Source organism: Convolutriloba macropyga, chromosome 14 (genome assembly GCF_964194025.1).
Source record: "Convolutriloba macropyga chromosome 14, txConMacr16.3, whole genome shotgun sequence".
Lineage (NCBI taxonomy): Eukaryota > Metazoa > Xenacoelomorpha > Acoela > Convolutidae > Convolutriloba > Convolutriloba macropyga.
In genome coordinates, this window is record NC_134481.1 from 38,197,337 (window position 1) to 38,220,075 (window position 22,739).

Here is a 22,739-nt window from a genome sequence, read left to right on the forward strand (position 1 = left end):
CTGCATAAGTGCTTATCCAATCTGCAAAGTCAGCCAGATTTGGCTGCTCTATTCTCATGCTCCTTACATGTTGATTCCAGCGAATCGTCATTGGTGTTGTCAACTTCTCCCTGGCAACTTTAACTACCGCAGAAGCCTTCAGGTCCGATTCAAAATGGTGAAGTCGAAAGGTCTGTACCAAACGTCTGAGGAAGGACGCAAAACTTACAAAGCTGCTGGGATCATCTATTCTGGTCCTAGGCCATTGTTCAAGTTGTGTGAGGTACGCACTCACAACATGTTGCGGCTTTCCAAACTTTCTGATAAGTTCCTGAAGGGCCTCCTCATAGAAGTCTCCGTTGTAAGAGTATCCACAGATGAAGTCTTTTGCTTTGTGAGTTACCGAGTTTTGCAAGTATGTCATTTTCTGAACAGTTGAAAGAGCTGGATTGTCGTGAATGGTTGACTTGAAAAAGCTGTACCATTGATGCCACATCAAAGGATCGCCTGAGAAATGGTCAAGACTAATCTTTGGTAGACTGAACGCATTCATCATCACTTGATGGTTGGTCCATTCAGAACTGTGGGGTCGTTGTTGGAACTGTTGCTCAGAAAATTGTTGTGGCATGAAATTGAAGTGACGGTTGGACTCTCCGTTGGGAGCGTTCATCATTTTGTTTGTCTCTGGGAATGAGTGATCCATTTGACTACCGAGCAAATGACGTGACTGTTGCTGATCCCGCGGATAGTGATTGTCTGCAAAAATTTGAGTGAAATTGTCAGGCATTGCCTGATGTTGAAATCCGGTTGCTGTACCGGAATTCCAGTACACAGTGTCTGATGGTTGTTCGCTAGAAATATTGAGGGTAGCAAAACCTTGATTTGGAGCATTCACATCAACAATCGGGCAACTCTGAACCTGTTTCGCACCTTCACTGAAGCTGTGATGCTCCTGTATCGCACTGTTCTTTTTTGGTTTCTGTTGCTGAGCATTGTATTTTTCTACACTTGTTCTTTCTTTTTGAAGATCACGATGACTGTTTTTGAACGGTACACCATCATGGTCATCAGAACTGAACACCTCATCCCAGCTCTCAGCGTTTTCACCTGCATTTTGCATTGGCGTTTTACGTCTCATTCCGCTTGCTTGTTTACGTCTGCTTCCTGAAACAACCACCTTGCTGCGTATTTTGTTGGGCTCTTCCGAGGAGGTGTCGGAAGAGACGAACTTTTGATGGTTTGACCCATGAAGCAATCCGACTTTTTGTTTGGTTCTCAGCCATTTGCAATTTCTCCGTGCAGACTCTGCAGCAACAGTGTCGAACTCTGTGTCAACTGCTGTTCTATGAGTTCGTTACACATGCGATCAAGCTCCGCTTTTTGCTGTCGAAGTTCGTCAACGAGCTCTTGGAGGTCTGTTGCTGCTTCTGTTTGTTGCATTTGTTCGTCGAGTAGGTCTTGTGCTGTTTCCCACTCAATGACTTTGAACTTCAAGAGTTGCATGAGTTGAGCCTTGGAGGTTGACTTTGTTTTGGTTTTGCTTGACATGGTTCTGGCTTTTTTCATTGGTTAATGGTTACTTTGTTTGTGGTTGCACGATGACATTCACAAAAAACAATTATTGCACTATGAGTGTTATGAGTCACTGCACTTTTAGTTAGCACTTAAAATGTTGTTTGAACGCTTATTAATTGTTTTTTTTTGTATCTAAAAATAAATTGAATGCTATTTATACTGCTGTTCTGGACAGCTATTAATAGTTTGGTTGTCTTGTGTTTTACCAAATCTAGCTTGAATGCTGTTTTTTTTTATTAAATTATATTATGCACGCTTTGCGCTGGGGGAGGGTTTTGTCTGATCACGGTCGCAAAGAAACACCCTAACCTGGGGAGGATTATGTTTTACCTTTTAGAAAGTCTTGTGCCTAGAAACAAAAACTTTTGCACTTGCGTGTCAGCAGGTGCAAAACTGTAAATCAGAATCAGCTAGAGTATCTGTTTGAATGTAGGAAGGGCTTAATGAAACCCTGAAATTTTAAATGCTCTTTCGCTAGACTTAGGGTCAGAGAGTTTTAGCTGAACTAGAACGTGCTATAATCTAAGAAAGATCAGGCTTTGCTACCTATGTATATGTTCGACTATCCCCGTCGTCAGCCTATGCGTTGGTTCAAAAGAGAACCCACAGCCTCACCCGCTCAGGCCCCAGTCAATCTTATTAGCAAATGTGGGACCTCTAGCCGCATGGACTAGAGAACTGCATTGAGCGGATTGCATCATAATGTTCGGAGTGCAATGAACGATGCAGGGGGAAGGTCATCGAACTGTAACTTACTTAGAAAGCCTGACAGCCTAGAAATTTGAAGTGCTAAAATATCAGATGGAAAAAATCTATAGCACGTTTAATTCAGCTAGGTGGTGGGATTTTTTAAGGTGTTAGTGAAAAACTACAAGTCAGAAATTTTAAGTTGTCTCTGTATTGTGAGTCGATGGTTCGGTTTTAAAACCTAGGATGCGCCAAAATTTGTTATCTTTTCTTTAGTCTGATCCGCTTTCAGAGACAACGACTGGTTTTCAAGAGTTTATTTTGCTGTATGTTATTCTATAAGCTTGTATGCTTGTTAAATAATAGCTTACAAAGGTGTGGTTTATACCCGCATTTACTATCAAAGTTAAGTGTGGCACGATGAAACTCATGTATGATAATGAGTAAAAAGGTTTGGCATTGAAAGTCATGAAAAATCAAAGTTAAAGATATGACTTTTACAGCGATTATGAATATGAACTCAACAAATTTGAACTAAATAACAAGGGGAAGGATTGGGGGGCTAAACGGTTACGGACCGTTTACAAAAACAAATTATTATTATATTGCCGTGTTGTCAGAGTGTTTGTAAGAATTCAGATTTTAAAGTACTTTGTTGAAAAAAAAGACAGCTAAGAATCGAATGGGGTGACTAACAGTGAGCCACCTGCACATGTGAGACATCTCGAATGCCTGCATTACTGGGTCCTCTGACGTCAGCACTATGTAGGAAGGACATGTTAGAGCACGCATCAGGTCTAGACGGTACCTGCAACCAACATCTCAACTGTCAACTCTATGTACAACTCAAACTCATTATTATACAAACCACCCAAAAAGAACCCATTGATCGCATACATATCACATAGTTTTTTGAAATTTTGTTACTATTCCATATCACTGAAGTCGAAAGCAAACTGCATAGCTGGTCATTTTTAGCCCATCGAATTTTACTTACCTAAACTATGCCAAATTGCGAATAAGAGATCCAATTTCAAGATAAAAGTGAAAGTCTGAAACTTTTTGATCGCATGTTGACTTTAAACTATTAATCGCAAAAAAATTTTTTGTTCGTTTGACAGTTTTTTCCAACTATCCAAAAAACAACCATCCGGTCATACTTTGAAACATAATTATGTAAAGAGACCTGGATTCTGCGAGACTGCTTCCGTCGAACACTGGCATTTCCAGTCTGTTGGATTTGAAGTCGAGCAGCAGTTGGATTATGTCGACATCGTTTCTGTGACAGGACAGCAGCAATGGAGTGCTTCCTTTCGGGTACACGGCTGTCTTTGCGATCTGGAATAGAAGTACACTATTTTGAGAATAGACAGGTATTGACAGGGGGGTGTTTTGGAGCGTTTCCGACAGCGTTACCTAGTCTAGTTCTGACCATTATCTTGCTAGATTCTTTCACATCTGTGAGCCAACTTGCAACATATCTGTCGGCAATTGACTAGGGTAATGGACCCCAGGTCGAGGTGGCCAGACCGAATTGAGCTCTGATCAGACCATCTTCGAGCGCACACATGTTCTCAGTGCGCTCGAATTACATGGTCTGGAGAAGGCTTCGAGCGCACTTTGTCTGGACAATGATATGGAACTTGCCTGATCAGAGGTCACTTTGGTGTGGGACGGTCTGATCAGAGGTCACTTTGGTCCGGGATGGTCTGATCAGAGGTAGTTTCAAGCGCACACTAGTCTGATCAGAGGCCGGTTCGAGTGCACACTAGTCTGACCAGAGGTCAAGTCGAGCAAATTTTTATCAAATTTTTTGTTTTATTTCCTGACATTTGTTGTCTCTGGTAAAAGTAAACAATAAAGCACCATTGTGATCAGAACTCCATCTGAAAAGCTGATGGGTTTGATCAGAACCAAGTGATCCAGCTGATAGCAACTGCTGGTCCCATCAATAAAAAATTTTGAATCAAAGTAGATCAAGACGCTTTTATGCAAAGCTGTCTAAGTTCATTTATTCAGTTCAAAAGATAAATTAATGGCCTACCCAAAAAAATTTTTGGGCATTTTTTGGTCTTATTTTTATTTGCAATACTTGTAGAACTGGCTTTTCATTAGTTGAATGTAAGATTGATAACATCGTTCTTCTTGAAATGAATATATTATAGCGACATTGAGAGATTTGTTCCTGTTCAAAATCATTCTCTGATCAGACTATTTTGAGCGAACTTTAGTCTAAACAGAGGCAATTTCGAGCGCACTTCAGTCTGATCAGAGGCTAATTCGAGCGCACAACAGTCTGATCAGTGGAGGTTTTCAAGCGCACTTTAAGCGCACACGGATCTTCCAGCGCACGATAGTCTAATCAGCGGACACTTCAGTCTGGGTCGGTCTGATCAGAGGTCGCTTTTGTCTGGGACGGTCTGATCAGAAGCCATTTTGGTCTGAACCTCAACCTGGGGCGTTTTTGACCGGTATTTTTTGGCGATGACCGCTTTCTATAGTTTTCCCCTTGTTGAAATATCACCAAACTTATATAATTCGAATGTATTTACTTTCGTATAATGAAGTCAAGTTTGTCTCTGAATTTTTTCAAATAGTAATATTAAGACTCAGGTCAATGTTTCAGAATATAGTTAATTACAGTTGAATGATGACTGTTGTGCATCTGAAAAGATTTATTTACAAGAACATATGGCAAGCGATAAAGTATGACAGACTTTTCATTTCTTCTTGTCTTTGGCTTGAATATCAATCTTCGTCTGTCTATTAAATTCTTAGGAGTGGATTGACAATAATGCCTAACCTCAAATGCTTTAGACACAATGGCTCATAGTAAACGTAAACTCTCAAAACTTTTCTAAACTTCTGTCTTATTAAACTTGACTCTTGACGGTTGTACATGAATATCGATTACTTGACACTTTATCTATCCTCACCTCATTTCAAAACTTTTTAAATGCGACAAAAGGCTGTCATTGTTTTTTTTCTGATTTTTCAGAGCTAGCCCCTCATTTTACTATAATTTTTTTTGTCTTAACAGCGTAAAAAGTGACATGATCATAATCTGTTCATAGTAGAAATACAGACTTGAGAATACTCTGATTCAGCGCTGATTTACAATGTTACTATGATCAGGGTTTCTGAATAAATTACAGGATAAAATTATACCGGTCAAAAACATTCTTTGTTTTTGAGCAGAATTTAAGCTTCGGCAATGAGAAGAAGGGATTTTTGTTGTTGATGGGTTGTGTGATTGTGTGAGACCTGGTTAGGGTCTGCGCCTCTCCTTAATAGACTGAGGGCAGCTGATTGGTTGCCCGCTTTGACTGCACAGTGGAGAGAGTCACTGAGGTTGATGTCTTTCTCCTGCAACAGACGAGTCAACACATCCTCTTGCTCATTCCTGATTGCATACGTCAAAGCAGTGAATCCTAAACACAACAGAGTTTTAGCAGTGAAAGCAAAACACGTTCAATTCACATCTAATTTGACGAAATTCGAGGTATCGGAATATTTCAGCGGCTTATATTGACATTATTATACAATTCTAGATTTTACAGATTATACAACGCTAGAGGTATCGGAATATTTCAGCGGCTTGTATTGACATTATTATACAATTCTAGATTTTACAGATTATAAAATGCTAGATTTTTCTCTATACAGTGTCAGATATTAAAACTGCTGACTTTTTAGAACATGCAAAGTGCGTGTTTTGAGCAACGTTATGTGAGTACGCTAAAGTCACTTCGAAATGCTCGCATATATCTCAAACTGTTACGGGGTAATCGATTAATGTCAGATGTTTTCTGTGACTTGGTCAAAGTCACAAAACCAGCACAAAAGTTTACAAAAACATACTTTTAAGAACAAGTTCTTTATTCCTTGATATAGTAGTACTACGAGCAGAATTAATCATTTCGAGTCAGGAATAATCTAACAATAAAAAATTATACTTTTGCTCATAACCTAAAATGATCAATGATCATGATACTAGCAGTTACGCGTCAACAAAACAAAAATAGCTAAAAAAGAAGTTTATGTAATGTGCATTTGCATTAACGTTCCGACGCCGCTTATCTATATTCCCGATTTGATTGTCTACCAAATAAAAAGGCCTCTTTCAAAAACTCACACATTGTTCAAAAAATAATTCAGGTACATGAGTAGAAGAATCAGTACACCTCAAACCACTAAAGGAATTATCTAATGCCGCATTAGGGGGGGGGGGGGGGGGCTTTGAGACTTACCATTAATGAAACTAGAGGTCAAGACAAACAAAAACAAGATATCAACGTGGCCTGTTGTTAGAGGGACTATGTGTAAAACAACAGGAAGGAACACAAAAATTGACAAGCATAAAAAACACACAAAAATTCTATGAAGACGCGCAGTACAAAGCTGATAAAACAGATGGACAAAAGAGGAATGAAAAGAGCCCAGGAACTGATTGAACTTATATAAGACAAACTCATTGAAAAAGACTGGAAGCCATTCGCTATCCATTCATGACTTTAGATAGAACTACTTCCAGTGGAATCGGATTAAATCTCATAATTCAGAATATGTCATAGGACTACAGGAAAAATAACAAACACAAAATAAATTATCTCGTTTAAATTGTGTACGAAAACAGCGACGAAGACCTTAACTCCATATTCAGTCAAAATGTCAATTCTTTTTAAGGCAGATGTGATTTTGTTGAGATGATGTGACGAGACATCAACGAGACATGTGGCAAAAATTCAAAGCTCCAAAAGCTTTAATGAAACCAAAGTCATAAAATGCTCAGATAAAATCTTATACAAATATAACGATTAAAATATTTTTTATTAGAAAGAAGTCGCAACCGAATATTAATGAGTCTAAGCCCAAATTCTCAAAAAAGAAAATTAAAAATTGAAGCAAGGCGCAAAAATTCACTAATTTTTTTTTTTAAAAAAAAAACGATAAATCCATTGTTATGAGAGCCGTTAGGTTTCAATTTAATGTATTAGATATGTCCCATTCTACAATTTTGAAGTCAATTGGGCATTTAAAAAATGAGAGCTTGTTAATTGACTATAAAAACGGGCTACAAATTACAACAATACTTAAAGGTTTACTAAGAATGAACAGAAAAACTGTCGAGGGTATAAAGACATGGACGTTTATTCTTATAACCCGATATATGTTCACTGGGCTATACTTGAAATTATATAGGACCTATTAATTTTTCACCTTGATATGAAATCTTACTTGTCTTCAATTGGCAGAAAAAGAAGTACAAAATAGCGAGGAAAGGTTTAAAACCTCGTTCATATAGCGCTCTAAGACAATCTGAATGTTTTTTCTCATAAAAATTGTTGACGAGACAAAAACTGGCCTTGTTTCTACTGCACAATTGTGGAAACAACTAATTGTTCCAATTTTTAGTGCGATACACATTTTGGCCACTAAATTACATTATGTTAAAAATATAATTTATTTTGAATATATATATATATATATATATATATATATATACTAAGTTAGAAACAAATTCTGAGTAGCTGGAATTAAACTTAGTCATCAATCAAATTTACAACGTCTCGTCAGCAGTTTTCAGGACTGTACTTTTGGCAAATTAGACCAAACTGAACTACAATGCACATTCGGTGACATTTTTTACAGAGAAAAGACAGAAATTTGAAGTTTATCCAAGAGTCAGATCAAACAATTCAACAGTCCTCTGCTATCCTTAAAGGTGAAACCAGCAAGATAATTATATGAATTTCAATTTATTTCTGTGAAACTTACAGAAAATGTAAACGGGAATCAGTCCAGTGTTCGCAAAAATTCAATACCCGATTAGTCCTCAAAAAAATGTCTATTAGGAAGACTCTGAATTTCTCAGAAATGTAAACGCGAAAGATTTGCATTGTCAGCGGTTACTTTTTCTGAGCTGGTTTTGGAGAAAAAGTCAAATGGCACTGTAAATGCACTATTTTAACGCCAAAATAGCTGAATTTTTCGAATTTTTAAATCTCGATAACTCATCAAAAAACAAAACTCAAAAAATGTATTTCTAATTTGATATTTTGCGCTCAACCAGCTTTCTAGTAGATCAATGTGGCAAAGGGTGGGGTACCATTAACAACTGGATTGTCGAGGCCAGTCACAGTAGTCTTATCAATTTCATTAATCAAAATAATGGACAACAACAGTCCAATACCTCAACAACCTGAGCACTCAGTTTTCTTTGTTTTTATACTAACTGATAACTACATGCGCTGAGGTTTCAATTATTTCAGCTCAAAATCCTCACATAACAAAAGGCTCAATCTTTATAAGAATATCTTCTCAAACAATTTCAGAGCATTTCCTAAAAGAACGGTTTTTTAATATAAATAAAATGTAATTCGATAAAACGTTAATTTTTCAGGAATAAAAAAACAGTATACTAAGTGATGCTTAAGAAACCAGAGAGTGTGGTTCGAGACTCAATCAAACAGAGAAAGTTGAAAATGCGCAAATTTTTTATTTCAAAATTAAGCAGATTTCAACGCATAGCAACGCAAAGCCCAAATTCTCAAAAAAGAAAATTAAAAATTGAAGCAAGGCGCAAAAATTCACTAATTTTTTTTTTTAAAAAAACGATAAATCCATTGTTATGAGAGCCGTTAGGTTTCAATTTAATGTATTAGATATGTCCCATTCTACAATTTTGAAGTCAATTGGGCATTTAAAAAATGAGAGCTTGTTAATTGACTATAAAAACGGGCTACAAATTACAACAATACTTAAAGGTTTACTAAGAATGAACAGAAAAACTGTCGAGGGTATAAAGACATGGACGTTTATTCTTATAACCCGATATATGTTCACTGGGCTATACTTGAAATTATATAGGACCTATTAATTTTTCACCTTGATATGAAATCTTACTTGTCTTCAATTGGCAGAAAAAGAAGTACAAAATAGCGAGGAAAGGTTTAAAACCTCGTTCATATAGCGCTCTAAGACAATCTGAATGTTTTTTCTCATAAAAATTGTTGACGAGACAAAAACTGGCCTTGTTTCTACTGCACAATTGTGGAAACAACTAATTGTTCCAATTTTTAGTGCGATACACATTTTGGCAACTAAATTACATTATGTTAAAAATATAATTTATTTTGAATATATATATATATATATATATATATATATATATATACTAAGTTAGAAACAAATTCTGAGTAGCTGGAATTAAACTTAGTCATCAATCAAATTTACAACGTCTCGTCAGCAGTTTTCAGGACTGTACTTTTGGCAAATTAGACCAAACTGAACTACAATGCACATTCGGTGACATTTTTTACAGAGAAAAGACAGAAATTTGAAGTTTATCCAAGAGTCAGATCAAACAATTCAACAGTCCTCTGCTATCCTTAAAGGTGAAACCAGCAAGATAATTATATGAATTTCAATTTATTTCTGTGAAACTTACAGAAAATGTAAACGGGAATCAGTCCAGTGTTCGCAAAAATTCAATACCCGATTAGTCCTCAAAAAAATGTCTATTAGGAAGACTCTGAATTTCTCAGAAATGTAAACGCGAAAGATTTGCATTGTCAGCGGTTACTTTTTCTGAGCTGGTTTTGGAGAAAAAGTCAAATGGCACTGTAAATGCACTATTTTAACGCCAAAATAGCTGAATTTTTCGAATTTTTAAATCTCGATAACTCATCAAAAAACAAAACTCAAAAAATGTATTTCTAATTTGATATTTTGCGCTCAACCAGCTTTCTAGTAGATCAATGTGGCAAAGGGTGGGGTACCATTAACAACTGGATTGTCGAGGCCAGTCACAGTAGTCTTATCAATTTCATTAATCAAAATAATGGACAACAACAGTCCAATACCTCAACAACCTGAGCACTCAGTTTTCTTTGTTTTTATACTAACTGATAACTACATGCGCTGAGGTTTCAATTATTTCAGCTCAAAATCCTCACATAACAAAAGGCTCAATCTTTATAAGAATATCTTCTCAAACAATTTCAGAGCATTTCCTAAAAGAACGGTTTTTAATATAAATAAAATGTAATTCGATAAAACGTTAATTTTTCAGGAATAAAAAAAACAGTATACTAAGTGATGCTTAAGAAACCAGAGAGTGTGGTTCGAGACTCAATCAAACAGAGAAAGTTGAAAATGCGCAAATTTTTTATTTCAAAATTAAGCAGATTTCAACGCATCCTTCCAGCGCATTTGAGCACATTACTGAGCAAGGTTTTGCGCTCAAATTGTGGCCAGCTCGGCGCATTTCAATACATTTCTTATATAAATTTCAGTTAACTTCAAATCATTTCTCACAAAATTTGTCGACCTGGGTTTTGTACTGCTTTTAACAGTCTTATGAATGGCTTAATTCTGCTTTCCTTTTTCAGCTTCTTTCTACAACTTGTTTGTTTTCCATTTTAATAATCAGGTTTACATTGAAAAGCAATAACCCAAAATCCACGCAATTACAAATAGCAAGAATTAAGATACCATTCGCAAAAATATCGCCGCATTTACACTACATCTGTGATGATGTAACCTCTCTGGTTGCGATGGTTGATGTCGAACTTCCTCCCGGGTGTAGACAACATGTCATCCACAGTCTTCAAGTCCCCCTGCTTACATGCATTCCTGAATCTCGATTCCAAACTGTCCACCTCTCCCTTCTTCAGAATTGCTTGTCTCAACTGAACAACACAAAATCATCAACAGAAATTCAAATAGATTGTTTCTTTTGTTGCGCGGGGAGGGGGGGGGGGTTGTAGGTTGCATAAAAAACGATTGTCTATGCATCCACATTGAACAATTGCTTGGACTTTCCATTATAGGCCTTATAAAAGTTTAAAACTCTGAGAATTATGATTCGTCTACTTTTCAGCTAGAATATTCTAGAAGATGAGTCTGTAACAGGAAACAGCCGACACTTTTTCTACCTTCTGCATGAATTCCTGTCTCCCAGTGGGTTTGGCCGAACTGGTCTCTTCCACAAATTTCTGGGCAATATCCACAGCAGAGACATCTCCACCAATACTTCCCCTTGGTCCCCCTGCGCCGGGTGGCCCTGTGGACGTAGATGGGCCAGAAACACTTCCTCTTTGACTCACAGATCCACTCGGCCTATGTTCAAAATTGGACCTCTTCTCATCCTCAAACTTAGTCGCTATAAATCCCTTCAACATCGCCGGTTCTAAAATTCTACCTATAACTTTCTAGGTAGCATCATCACTTGTACCTGTGCTTCATAAACAGTCAATATCATAAAGTATTTTTTATTAGAAATCAAATTATATAGAAAAGTTGAATAACTGCAGGTTAAGCTGTTCTACTCATTGCTTAAGTTCATCTTATCTCAACACTCTGCCACATTGACTTTTGTGCAACCAATCCATATATCAAAAATGTATGCTGTGCTGGTGTTGTTATTTGTCAGTCTGAGCAAATATCTCGTCAAAATGAAACTCATTAACAAAACTATACTAAATTATAATAATGTTCCTCACAATTTGTTTGTTTTTTTTCACGAAATTCAGGCGGAAAAAACTCCAAACTTTTCTACGCAGTTTGAGTTGAGCGGTTTGAAAAAAAAATGTTTTCAGTTTTCCAAAATATTGTCTGTTTTTACCAATTCTGCTAATTTTAGAGTAAGAAAAATGTGTGTGAATAATGAGATGTTGAATTGGAAATACGTAGTTACAGTCATCACTATCTATTATAGCGCATAATTGTATGTACTACTAATGTGAGCAAATAAACTACGCATTACCTCTTACTGCTCGAGCTATATCGCTAAGCATTTAGCCGCCGCGCTCAGCTGAGCTTGTTGTTGTTTGCGGCTATTCCTCTGCTGCTGGGCTTGAATCGCCAGCTAGTGGATTGATTCCTCGCAGAGTTGGAAAAAGTGCTTCTACTACAAATTCACTGCTTTTTATAGTGGTGGTTTATACTTTCTGCCAGCTGGCATAATGTGATTGGTTGATTCACTATGTCGACATAGACTACAGCAATAGCACAGTAGGATAGCATCAGATAGCACTAAAAATGATTGAGTTTTGTATTGTATGTAGCACTGCTACATCTCACCCCAGTTTTAAGGAAGTTGAAAAGTTTTTTCAGTTTGTGAATATGACCTCTTCTCTGGTTGATCCGAATCTCTTTCTCTTCTTGTATTGCTTCGTTGCATCAAGTTATTGTGTTTCTTTGACACATCTGCTACGGCAATAATTCAATAAACTTCAGGTACCAATGTGTGGGCAAAATCTGCCTCGCCAAAGAGCCATTTTAGGCAAACAAATAAAGGCAACGCTCTTTTTGGCGTTTTCAATAATAAACGAATGTAACTGACAAATAAATTGAACATCGCAGTCCGAAATCAGAATAATAACAAATGATAACAACAAAAACAAAGCAAGAAATTCATCCCTCCGGGGACAAAAAGAAAAAGAAAAGTGATAACAGTGAACGAAGGAAGAAAGTCTCACATTCTTAAGCTGTGAACTTTTTGCTGCTCGGCGCACCATATTTTAGAGTAAGAAAAATGTGTGTGAATAATGAGATGTTGAATTGGAAATACGTACTTAGTTACAGTCATCACTATCTATTATAGCGCATAATTGTATGTACTACTAATGTGAGGAAATAAACTAAGCATTAGCTCTTACTGCTCGAGCTATATCGCTAAGCATTTAGCCGCCGCGCTCAGCTGAGCTTGTTGTTGTTTGCGTTATTCCTCTACTGCTGGGCTTGAATCGCCAGCCAGTGGATTGAATCCTCGCAGAGTTGGAAAAAGTGCTTCTACTACAAATTCACTGCTTTTTATAGTGGTGGTTTATACTTTCTGCCAGCTGGCATAATGTGATTGGTTGATTCTTTATGTCGACATAGACTACAGCAATAGCACAGTAGGTTATTATCAGATAGCACTAAAAATGATTGAGTTTTGTATTGTATGTAGCACTGCTACACTAAGAAAATACTTTGCGACCAATCACCTAATGAAACAATGCAAACAAAACTTTCATTCAAATTATGTAAAAAAAGTCTGGTTCACATATGGATTATTATAATTTGAATCTATTGACTGCTAAACAATATGCCGAAGAAAATCCAGGACCAACTGATAAAACAAAATTTATTGATCAAAAGCTTATGCATCTCCGAAGTCGACAAAAATGTTTAAAGTTATTTTTTCAGTATACGAACTAAAGATGAATACTTCTCCAACCGATGTGAGCAGTTAGATAAACTGAATCTCGTATACTGGATCTCAGTAGCTTGAACTTGGCTAACTGAAGTTTTTTAAACACGAAAAAGGATCAAGCGGAAAGCCGTATTCATACTACAATTAGTTTTTACCTGTGGATAACAGTCTGTTCATACTTAATAAAAGTCGAACTTTGTGGAAATTAATTGAAACAACGTAAAATTTTTCAATCTAAAATTGATCAATGAATTTTGAGTTGTCAAAGCTGATTCATTTGAATCGAAACTCTTAGTCATCCAAAATAAATAAAACCATATTTTCCCAAATTAGAAGAAAGGAAGAAAGGATTTCAATTATGATAGTCTGTTGTGCTGCTTTTTTAAATAGTATGTTTATAGTCAAAAATGAAATTTAAAACTTCAAAAATAAATTAACCGCAAATTTCGCAGATATCTTAATGTAAGGCGCAACATTTGTCAAATATTAGAAAATTTGTCATAATTACTCGTCAACGTTTTATTATAGACCAATTTTTCTGTAAAAGTGTAACAAAATGAGTTTTTTTTAAAAAAAATATAAGTAAAGTTAGAAAAGAAAAAGTGTTTTCTAAGTTCTAATTTTTTCTTACACACCTCGTTTTCTTTGCTAGGTATGGCCACTTCAAGAGAAACTGTATTCCAAAACAGTACCAGCCCACTTTACTTTGTTTTGTCTGAAAACGTTTCCTTCATTTTGAACCTGCAAAAATTCTGTTTAAAACATCAGTTTTTGCCTCATAGTGATTCCTGGAACTTTTTTGTCGGAGTTGGAACAAATATTTGAATAGATGGTCCTGTCACTCGAAACCTGGGACAGAAATTAAATCAATCGACCTTCTTACAATTTCAAAAGAAATTGGGAATTTATTTGATGGAATATTTAGACACATGCTTTGGAATCTTTCTACTTTTAGCGAGTCCACTTCAGAAGTTTCCTCAGACTTCAAATTTCTGCTAATGTTTTTAGAAAATAATTCAGCTTTAATCAAAACCGATCAAAATTATACTCGATGGAAATTGGTTCAATAGTTTCAGAGCCAACAAGCAACGATTAATTGTTATTGCAATGATCCATTGACCGTCAATTGTGATGAACGGCTTCAATTTAAAAAAACTACTAACAAAAAAAGTCGTTAAAACCACTTTCTTGTTTGCTAAATGGAGAGATTTCGTGTTGTTCTTTCAAAGTATTGATTAGATATTTGATAACTTGATGTTTTTTCCATCACTCTACTTTCTTAGATATTTTTTATGAAGACTTAAGTTAAACTTATTTTTGAGCTTTTTAGTGTTTTAAACGGATAAAACAGTTTTTTGAAGTTGTTATTTTGTTTTCAAAAAATGTCAAAAAGGTTTACCTACCATCATTTAATAGTTTGTGTACATAACGCAGGCTGTTTTGTTTTCAATGAGTAGTTCGCAAGGCAAGACTTTGTTGCTCAATATCAACTCCCAGCTTCTATTATAATTTTTCTCTCTTATATACGTCGCCTGCTTTAGTTTTTAATGACTCTTTTTTACAAAGCAAACTGTGATTCATATACGAAATGCCACCTATAACGTTTGATAACAATGAACAATATTTCCATAAACATCACGTTACACATGGATATAATATCAACCCGGACAAAAGAGAGCTGGTAGCTCATATTTCATATCCGTTTAATAATTTATGATTTAAAAAAAACATTAATAGTAGCTCCCAATTGTCGCGCAAAATTCTCCGATAAACCAACTCGCAAAGTTGAACTTTTTCTCTTTTTTCCAACGACTCCAAATACATGGGCAAAATAGTTAGCCGAATTAAAATATTATACAACAAGTTCTTGGAGTTTTCAAGCGACCTTTTTTGTGTGGTAGTTTTAGTTATTCGAGCTCGAATTTCGCCTCTTAATTGCGCTCTTGTTGTCCTACGACAAGCAAAATAACTGAACAAATCCCGTGGCCGATGGCAGATTGTTCTTTTGATCAATGGCTTGAAAAACAAGTCAAAACCTGTTTCAATGTCTAAATCACTGAAAAAAAGATTTGAGCTGTCGAATTTTGTCTTGAAGCAAATGGTTCGCAAGATGTCTTTTTTAAGTGAAAATATGCGATTTAATTGTGACCTACTAGTTTGGCCATATGATTGTATTTCATAATAAATAACAGGTTTAGCATATATATTGTACCATTTAGTTAAGGAAATTTTGTTATGAAATTTCTTGCACGATACAGTAATCCATTGAGTTTGGCTATTTTTTACAGACGTAATCAACATGATCTCTAAACGATAGTTTTGTGTCAATATGAACACCGAGATATTTATATGACTTTGTTTCTTCGATTGTTTGATCAATCAATTGAAGCAGTGTTTGACCTGTCTTTTGCCATAGTAGAAAAGATTGCACTTCTCAACATTGTGAGTTAATTTGTTTAAATAAAGCCCAGCTGAAGAACTATCAAGGTCATTTTGAAACCTTTTTTGCGACTGAATTGAGTAATTTTTATGTGAAATTGCCGTATCATCGGCAAACAAAATTATTTGAAAGTTCTCTGCAGTTTTTGTCAAACCGTTTATATACAAATGAACAAAAGTGGTCCCAGTACAGATGTTTGTGGAACAACCAAAGGGATAGTTGATATCTGAGATTTTCCATTGTTGTTTTTGACATATTGCTTACGATTATGTAGATAGTTTTTCAAAAACTCTTTAATTTTCTCCTGGAAACCCATCTTTAATTCAAGCTTAAGAAGAAAGATACTGTAATCAACTGTCCCGAAGGCTTTTTTAGATCAATAAAACAAGTCATACCATCCAAAGATTTGTTTTTTGTATCACGAACAAACTCAGTAATTTCATTCAAGGCACTAATTCATGAAAAGTTTCTTCGAAAACCGAACTGATTTTGGCTCACTAAAGTATGTTTTCCGATAAATGTGGTCATTTGTTGAAACAACACTTTTTCATATATTTTTTCCAAAGACAAGAAGTAAACTTATAGGACGATAATTATACGGATCGTCCAATGAGCATTCTTTATGTAAAGCAATAACTCGGGCTATTTTGAGCAACTCTGGAAACAAGCTGTTATATATAAAAAAAATATATGTAGTTTGAAATCGGTAGACAAATTACGGGAGCTATAATCTTAATCATCTGAACTGAGATGCCATCAAAACCCACTGAAATTGAAAATTTCAATTTTTTATAATTTCAAAACCAGTTTTTTTCACTTATCGCAAACAATGCAAACGTGTTTTCGTTCCTAGGTATACTTCTAGCAGGATTTGGCTGGGAGATAAGTTTAGAATTTAACTTTCCCCCTACTGAGATAAAATAAATTATTAAACTCTTCAACAACAAAATTTTGTATTGTTGTTTTTTCTATTTGTTAGGTCATTGTATGTGTTGACAATGCCTTTGAGCCAACGTCTATTCGAAGTTACATCGAGAAATTGTTTTTTTTCTGTTTTCTAATTTCGTCAACGTAATTTTTTCGTTATTTTGTGTACAGTGCTCCAATTTCTGAGTCATTGTGATTTCTCATCTTTTTTTTTATACATCTTGTCTTTTTTCTGTACAATTGCTTAACTTTTTGGTGTATCAAACATTTGTCTTTATATTTTTTCCTTTCTAATAGGCGAAAACGATAAAAACAAGAAAGAAAAAACAATTCTGCAAATTTTGGCCTGTACCTGGGATCATTAAGGTCCAATATATTCAAACAATTAAATAAGAGGAAGGGTAGTTTAAGAAAGTTATCGTTCTTGTACAATTTCTTGAAATTCCGACATTTTTAGGCCAAAGCTGGTCAAAATTTTAATATATTGATTTAGAGACAAACTTTATTTGTTTCTGATACTTTCGATATTAACGTCACCAACAATTGCAAAATTCTCATCAATTTTCTTAAAGTTAAATAAAAAGTTTTCTAAATCTAGTAAAAATGATTCAACTCGCATGCTAGGCGGTCTATATAGCAAACATAATTTCTGTTTATTTTATCCAGTTCCAATTTCAATGCATAGTGTTTCGAAATTTGACTGACAGTCAATCACACTGTAAGAAATTTCATCACTCACAAAAACGCTAAACCCACTCCTTTTTTGTTTTTTCGGTTTTTGGCTTTTTTTTCGTACGATTTTAAAGTATATAGTTCCAAACTGTCATTATCTGTCAACCAAGTCTCACAAAGAGCATTAATTGCCGGTTTATTTGTTAACGTACTTATAAAAAAAACTTTGAACTCATTGAGATGGCAACTCGAAGAACGACTATTAAGGTCAAAAAAGTTAATGTTTGTTTAATATCGCCATGATTAAAATGTCAGCAGTCCTGGCCATAAAAACTTGTCACTTGTTGTACACATCGCATCATTAACCGTGTCTGTTTTTTGTTTTTCGTTGTACAGTAATATTGAGTCGTTGACGTTTCTTTAGATTCGCGCGGATCCTATTGTTGCTCATAGTCTCACTGATACTGCCGCTTAGAGGCCTCCTTCTAACCGCTTGGCCTATTAAGTTGTCAATGTCAGTTTCACTGGCCATAATATGGCTGTGTCGTGAACCGTCTACACCTTCGATAATCAATTTGACGTTGCAGTTAAATATAGTTGTAATCAAGCCATTATCCTCCGCGTATTTTTCTAATTCACGCTGTTCCTTTGGTAGCCGTTCGCGTATAAAGATTGGATGTTTTTTGAACGGGTTTTTGTTTCCCCTCTGCACTAGCATGGTACCTCTGTTGTAAACGGAATTCTTGTGGTGAAAATAAAGAAATTTGACAATAATAGGGGAGTCCGGAGTGCGTCCAAGAAAATGACAGGCCTTGATTTCATCAGCAAATAACTTAATTCCAGGGAATTTGTCTAAAAGGTAACACACTGAGTAAATTAGATCCGTATTTTTAAGTAGAGGCATATTGCTAGTTATGACATAATGATGTCATAACTTGATGTTCTTTCTCTATCAGTCTAAGTTTCTGCGATTTTTTCGAGATAGCTGAATGAAATTTTTATTTTTGAGCTCATCACTGTTTTAAACGGATAAAACAGTTCTTTGGAGTTGTTATTTTGGTTTTGTTTTCAAAAAACTGTCAAAACTTTTATATACTTCATTTGCTTTAGTTTTTATTTGCTCCTGGGGAAAGCGGTCAAATTTGATGTCAAGACTTTTTTTAACAAAATTGCTTAAAACATCCTGCTAGACCTAAAGCAGTAACCAATGATTTTAGGCATTTTCCAAATCATGATCATTAACACATTTTTCAGTTTGAAAATGTTGATATATAGCAACTTCTGTCATTTTGACTTTTGGCACTGCAGACGTTCATGTTAAGTCAGAGGATGTTTTGTGTGGTCTGGTGGGGGGGGGGGTTTATGTTTTTGGTCTATCCAAAGAGCAAAAAACAATCACCAGCTCATTGAATTGTGTACACACTTTGTGTAAATGTTGAAATGTGATGTGACACTTACTGAGAAGACTGAGTGAGACTCTCTTCTCCCTCGTCATCATCTTCAATCTCAACATCTATCGTGTCATCAGCCATCGTTTGTTGTCTTATCAGCAGATTGTTAGAACTAGTTAACTAATTAGACTAGTTAAATAATTAGAAGTTAGTAAATGTTTATAACCTTGCAAGAGACTACCTTTGAGTCTATGATGACATAAACAATGTTAGGATCTGTTTCCTTCCTATGTCACCAATGTGTTTGTGCCTTTCTTTCAAATTGAGTAAATCAAGTTTTGTTTTTCGTTTAACAGTACCTTTGATCATTAAATTTTTCCCGATCTAATCAGTTAAGTGCTGTAATTATGTAACTTATAGTTGAAATTGGTATGTAAATTTAACAACATTAAAAAGCACATTAATTATGGCAATCGACATATTAAAAATTAGAAAATTGGACGCTATCTTCAAAGACAAAATGTTCAAAAACTTGAAAATTGCTCCATTAAACATATTATAACAATTTTTCTTAAACAACTCCAATTTGACGTGGCAAAGTCAAAACTGCACATTATATAGTCATCACACTCACACAACTTATTCACACTTATTGTCTAAATTGATATTAATTTGTTGCATAGAAGCTGTAATTATTTTTAAAACAAAAACAGAAAATTGTTATTCAATAAAAAGATGACAATTAGTTGTGAAATCCAAATTTTAAATTTTAATTGTTTTATTACTAATGTTGGAAGGGCAGGAAACAGTTCCTAATATTTCTCAAGCTTATAATAGAAAACGCCTTTCAATGTAAAAAAATTCGGTAATGACGCAGAACAACCAAACTATCTTTTTACGCAATAAAAGCTATATGGCCAAACAATAATATAGAGAGAGTCTTTTTGTATGATTGTATAAGCCGCTTTTAAGAACTGACAAAAGAACAGCAGTTATGGAGTTAATAATACTGAATTAAATATACCAGGTGCAATAACTACACATACTACTATTGCTATTGTGTCTTCAGGAATTCAGTTATATTAAAATTTGCTCACCAAAATTTAGACGCGCTATTTGTAAGAGAGTCTTCTCGAAATAAAACACATTAAATTAGATACACACCACGTTGACCATATTTCTATTAGCTGGAAATGAAAAAGGAATAAGATGTTATAGTTGTTTGTATTAGTTGTTTGTTTTTAACTCCGCCGTAGCCGTTCCCCGGCCCGGTTGAGAGAAGGAGGCGGGGAACACACCTAAAACATACTAGAAAACCTCAAAAGGTTGTTCGTTAGTTCAATTGTTGATTTTTTCTGATAGTTTTTAACCTATTTTAGCTCTCGAAACGTCCTCTGATCAGACTATCGTGCGTTCGAGAAGTGCTCTAATTAGACTATCGTGCGTTCGAGACGTCCCCTGATCAGACTACCGAGCCCTTGAAACGTCCTCTGATCAGACTAAAGTGCGCTCAAAAAACCTCCTCTGATCAGACTAGTGTGCGCTCGAAACTGCATCTGATCAAACCGTCCCACACCGACGTGACCTCTGATCAAATTGAAATTTTGTAAGATCAACGATAGGAGGCGGTGATTTATTTTAAAGATCAACACAAAAAATCATAAAAGTATGTATGATAAGCGGTGAAAAGTTGTTCTTTTCTCGCATCAAAGTTTGTACATCTTTTTACGTGAAATGCGGTAAAATTATGTAATCTCAGCACTAAAGTAAGCGATGAACTAACAAAAATTTGACACATTTCACCGCCAAAAAATTTAATTTCACCGCTATATTACGCGATCAAATTACATACTTTAGTGAAGAATTGTGGTGAAACTTTGTAAGTTCACGGCCTAATCTAGTGGTGAACTTACATAATATCACCACTTTTCACTACGAAACTGTGTAGAAAAATTGCAGTGATAACAAAACAACTCTTCACGGTTTATCTAGCAAAATTTTCCTCGACCCCAAGCTATAACTCAAACTAACTCACTTTTTAAACACTAGTAGGAAGGAAATACCAATTGTTAGGAAAACTAACGCCAGCTTAGTCCCACTAGGCCGAAAAAAGCTATAATAATGTGAAACAAATACAAACAAGTTTTAATGTTTCTTAGAGACAATTGATGATAAAGAGACTATAACATGAAGTGAAATATAATTTTGGTCCCTTTATTCCACACTTTTCAATAATTGAGAACAATGAAACAATTTAATGATATAGGAATCATACTGAACGAATAGCTACTTATTGTCTAATATGACCGCAACCGTATTTCCCATTCGCAATAATAGAAACGAAAGCAACAGATAAAAAGCAAACCTTTTTTTTCTGAGAAAACTTAAGATAAGATACAACTTGTAAAAATATCAAACCTGTAAAATATACCAATTTTTCCTGTACCTTCGATATAATCAGAACAATCATTTTCATGAGGGAAATGAAAAACAAGTGAATGAGTCGGCGCAAACCCTATTAATCTGGTTGGTGAAGATGACGGCAAAATTTTTCAACAGGCTTCAATTGTCAGTTGTAAAGAATCCTCAGCTCGTAAAATTGTAACTTAAGTGAAAGGTTTAAATGAATAAAATGCTCTGAAGATGATAACTGCAAAAGCAAAACCATTTTTCATTGGAGAACGCAATGGCTACGATTCTAAACAAACTCACGCGTTATTTCGATCTAAAAAAAACCAGGAGCTTAAGCATAAATTTGGCAGAGCCATTCTGAGTGTTAATCATCTGTATTAGTTTTTAAAGTGTTCGCCAGTCCTTGCACTGGATTGGTTTGTAGGTAATGACATCCAGACTCGTTGAGTAACCGATAACCATTGAAAATGACAAAAAAAAAGATTTTAGGGAAACAAAGTTTTCTTATTTCAGAAATAAAGAAGTTTTGTAAGTCCTGTCACTCAATTTTCATAGATGATTTGCTCTGTTTTGTTAAAAATTCAAAATTGATTCAAGATTATTGCAAAATAGATGAAGTGGAAAACAAGTTGAGTCCCCTTATTCAACAGTTTTTAACATCGAGAAGACGACATCAATTTACTAATAAAACAGAAAATCATATTGAATGCCTGGCTACTAAGTGACAATTTGACCATAACCGAATCTCTTTTTGCAATAATTGAATAAATAAAAATCTTCAAACAATTCCATTTTTGTACGTCGGAGAAGCATGTGCCTCAGTCGGATAAAGCTAAAATCATACTCAAGGACAAAAAACACAGAAAGGTTAAAATTTACAATTAACAGGAACCCTTCCTTAGGACAAAATACCATCCGTTTTTGAATTTTTTTCATCTGGGTTAGAACCGTATTGTGTTAGTCGGTGTTGGGAGATCAAGACGATTGGAACACAACCAACACAATTTGTAACCGTTTGATCACTTTTTTCCTCGCCCCTCACCTCAGCTCAACACTCATTGTTTGTGGGGAACAAATCAGCAGATGAAAAACAAATAGTACAACCTTAAGGGCCAATAAAACTGTTAAACAATTAAACCCAAAATTTAAGAAAGATACGGATACATGCAACATGAATATGCTCACACTGGTTTCACAGAAAAGGCAAAATTTGAGTATTGATGCCTACAATCACACAACAACCTTTACAATATTTTTCCGTGCAACAGCTTTTTCGTGCATTTTAGTAAGGTACTGCTGTTTGAGAAAATGAACGCCAAAATTTAGTACATTGGATGGGGATCACTACACAAAAATTGGATAAATCTAAAATCATTTTGGGCCTTTGTCAGGCTCAAGCAAACTCTGAGCGCTAAATGAATTTTTCTAACGAAACTTTATCCAAAACTAACGG

The 22,739-nt window shown here is 35.2% G+C and overlaps 1 protein-coding gene across 1 annotated transcript in view; it reads right to left on the reverse strand.

The window, feature by feature from the left end:
- Positions 1-19,133, reverse strand: part of LOC142353753 (short transient receptor potential channel 4-like) — a 67,074-nt gene extending 47,941 nt beyond the window's left edge. Inside the window, exons 1-6 of the mRNA XM_075406105.1 lie at positions 18,942-19,133; positions 11,181-11,364; positions 10,787-10,934; positions 5,506-5,672; positions 3,428-3,579; positions 2,938-3,049 (exon numbers count right to left, since the gene is read on the reverse strand). Of these exons, the coding sequence (XP_075262220.1) occupies positions 2,938-3,049; positions 3,428-3,579; positions 5,506-5,672; positions 10,787-10,934; positions 11,181-11,364; positions 18,942-19,015 (837 nt within the window). The 5' untranslated portion in view covers positions 19,016-19,133. The remainder of the gene's footprint in view (positions 1-2,937; positions 3,050-3,427; positions 3,580-5,505; positions 5,673-10,786; positions 10,935-11,180; positions 11,365-18,941) is intronic.
- Between the last annotated feature and the right edge of the window lie 3,606 nt (positions 19,134-22,739).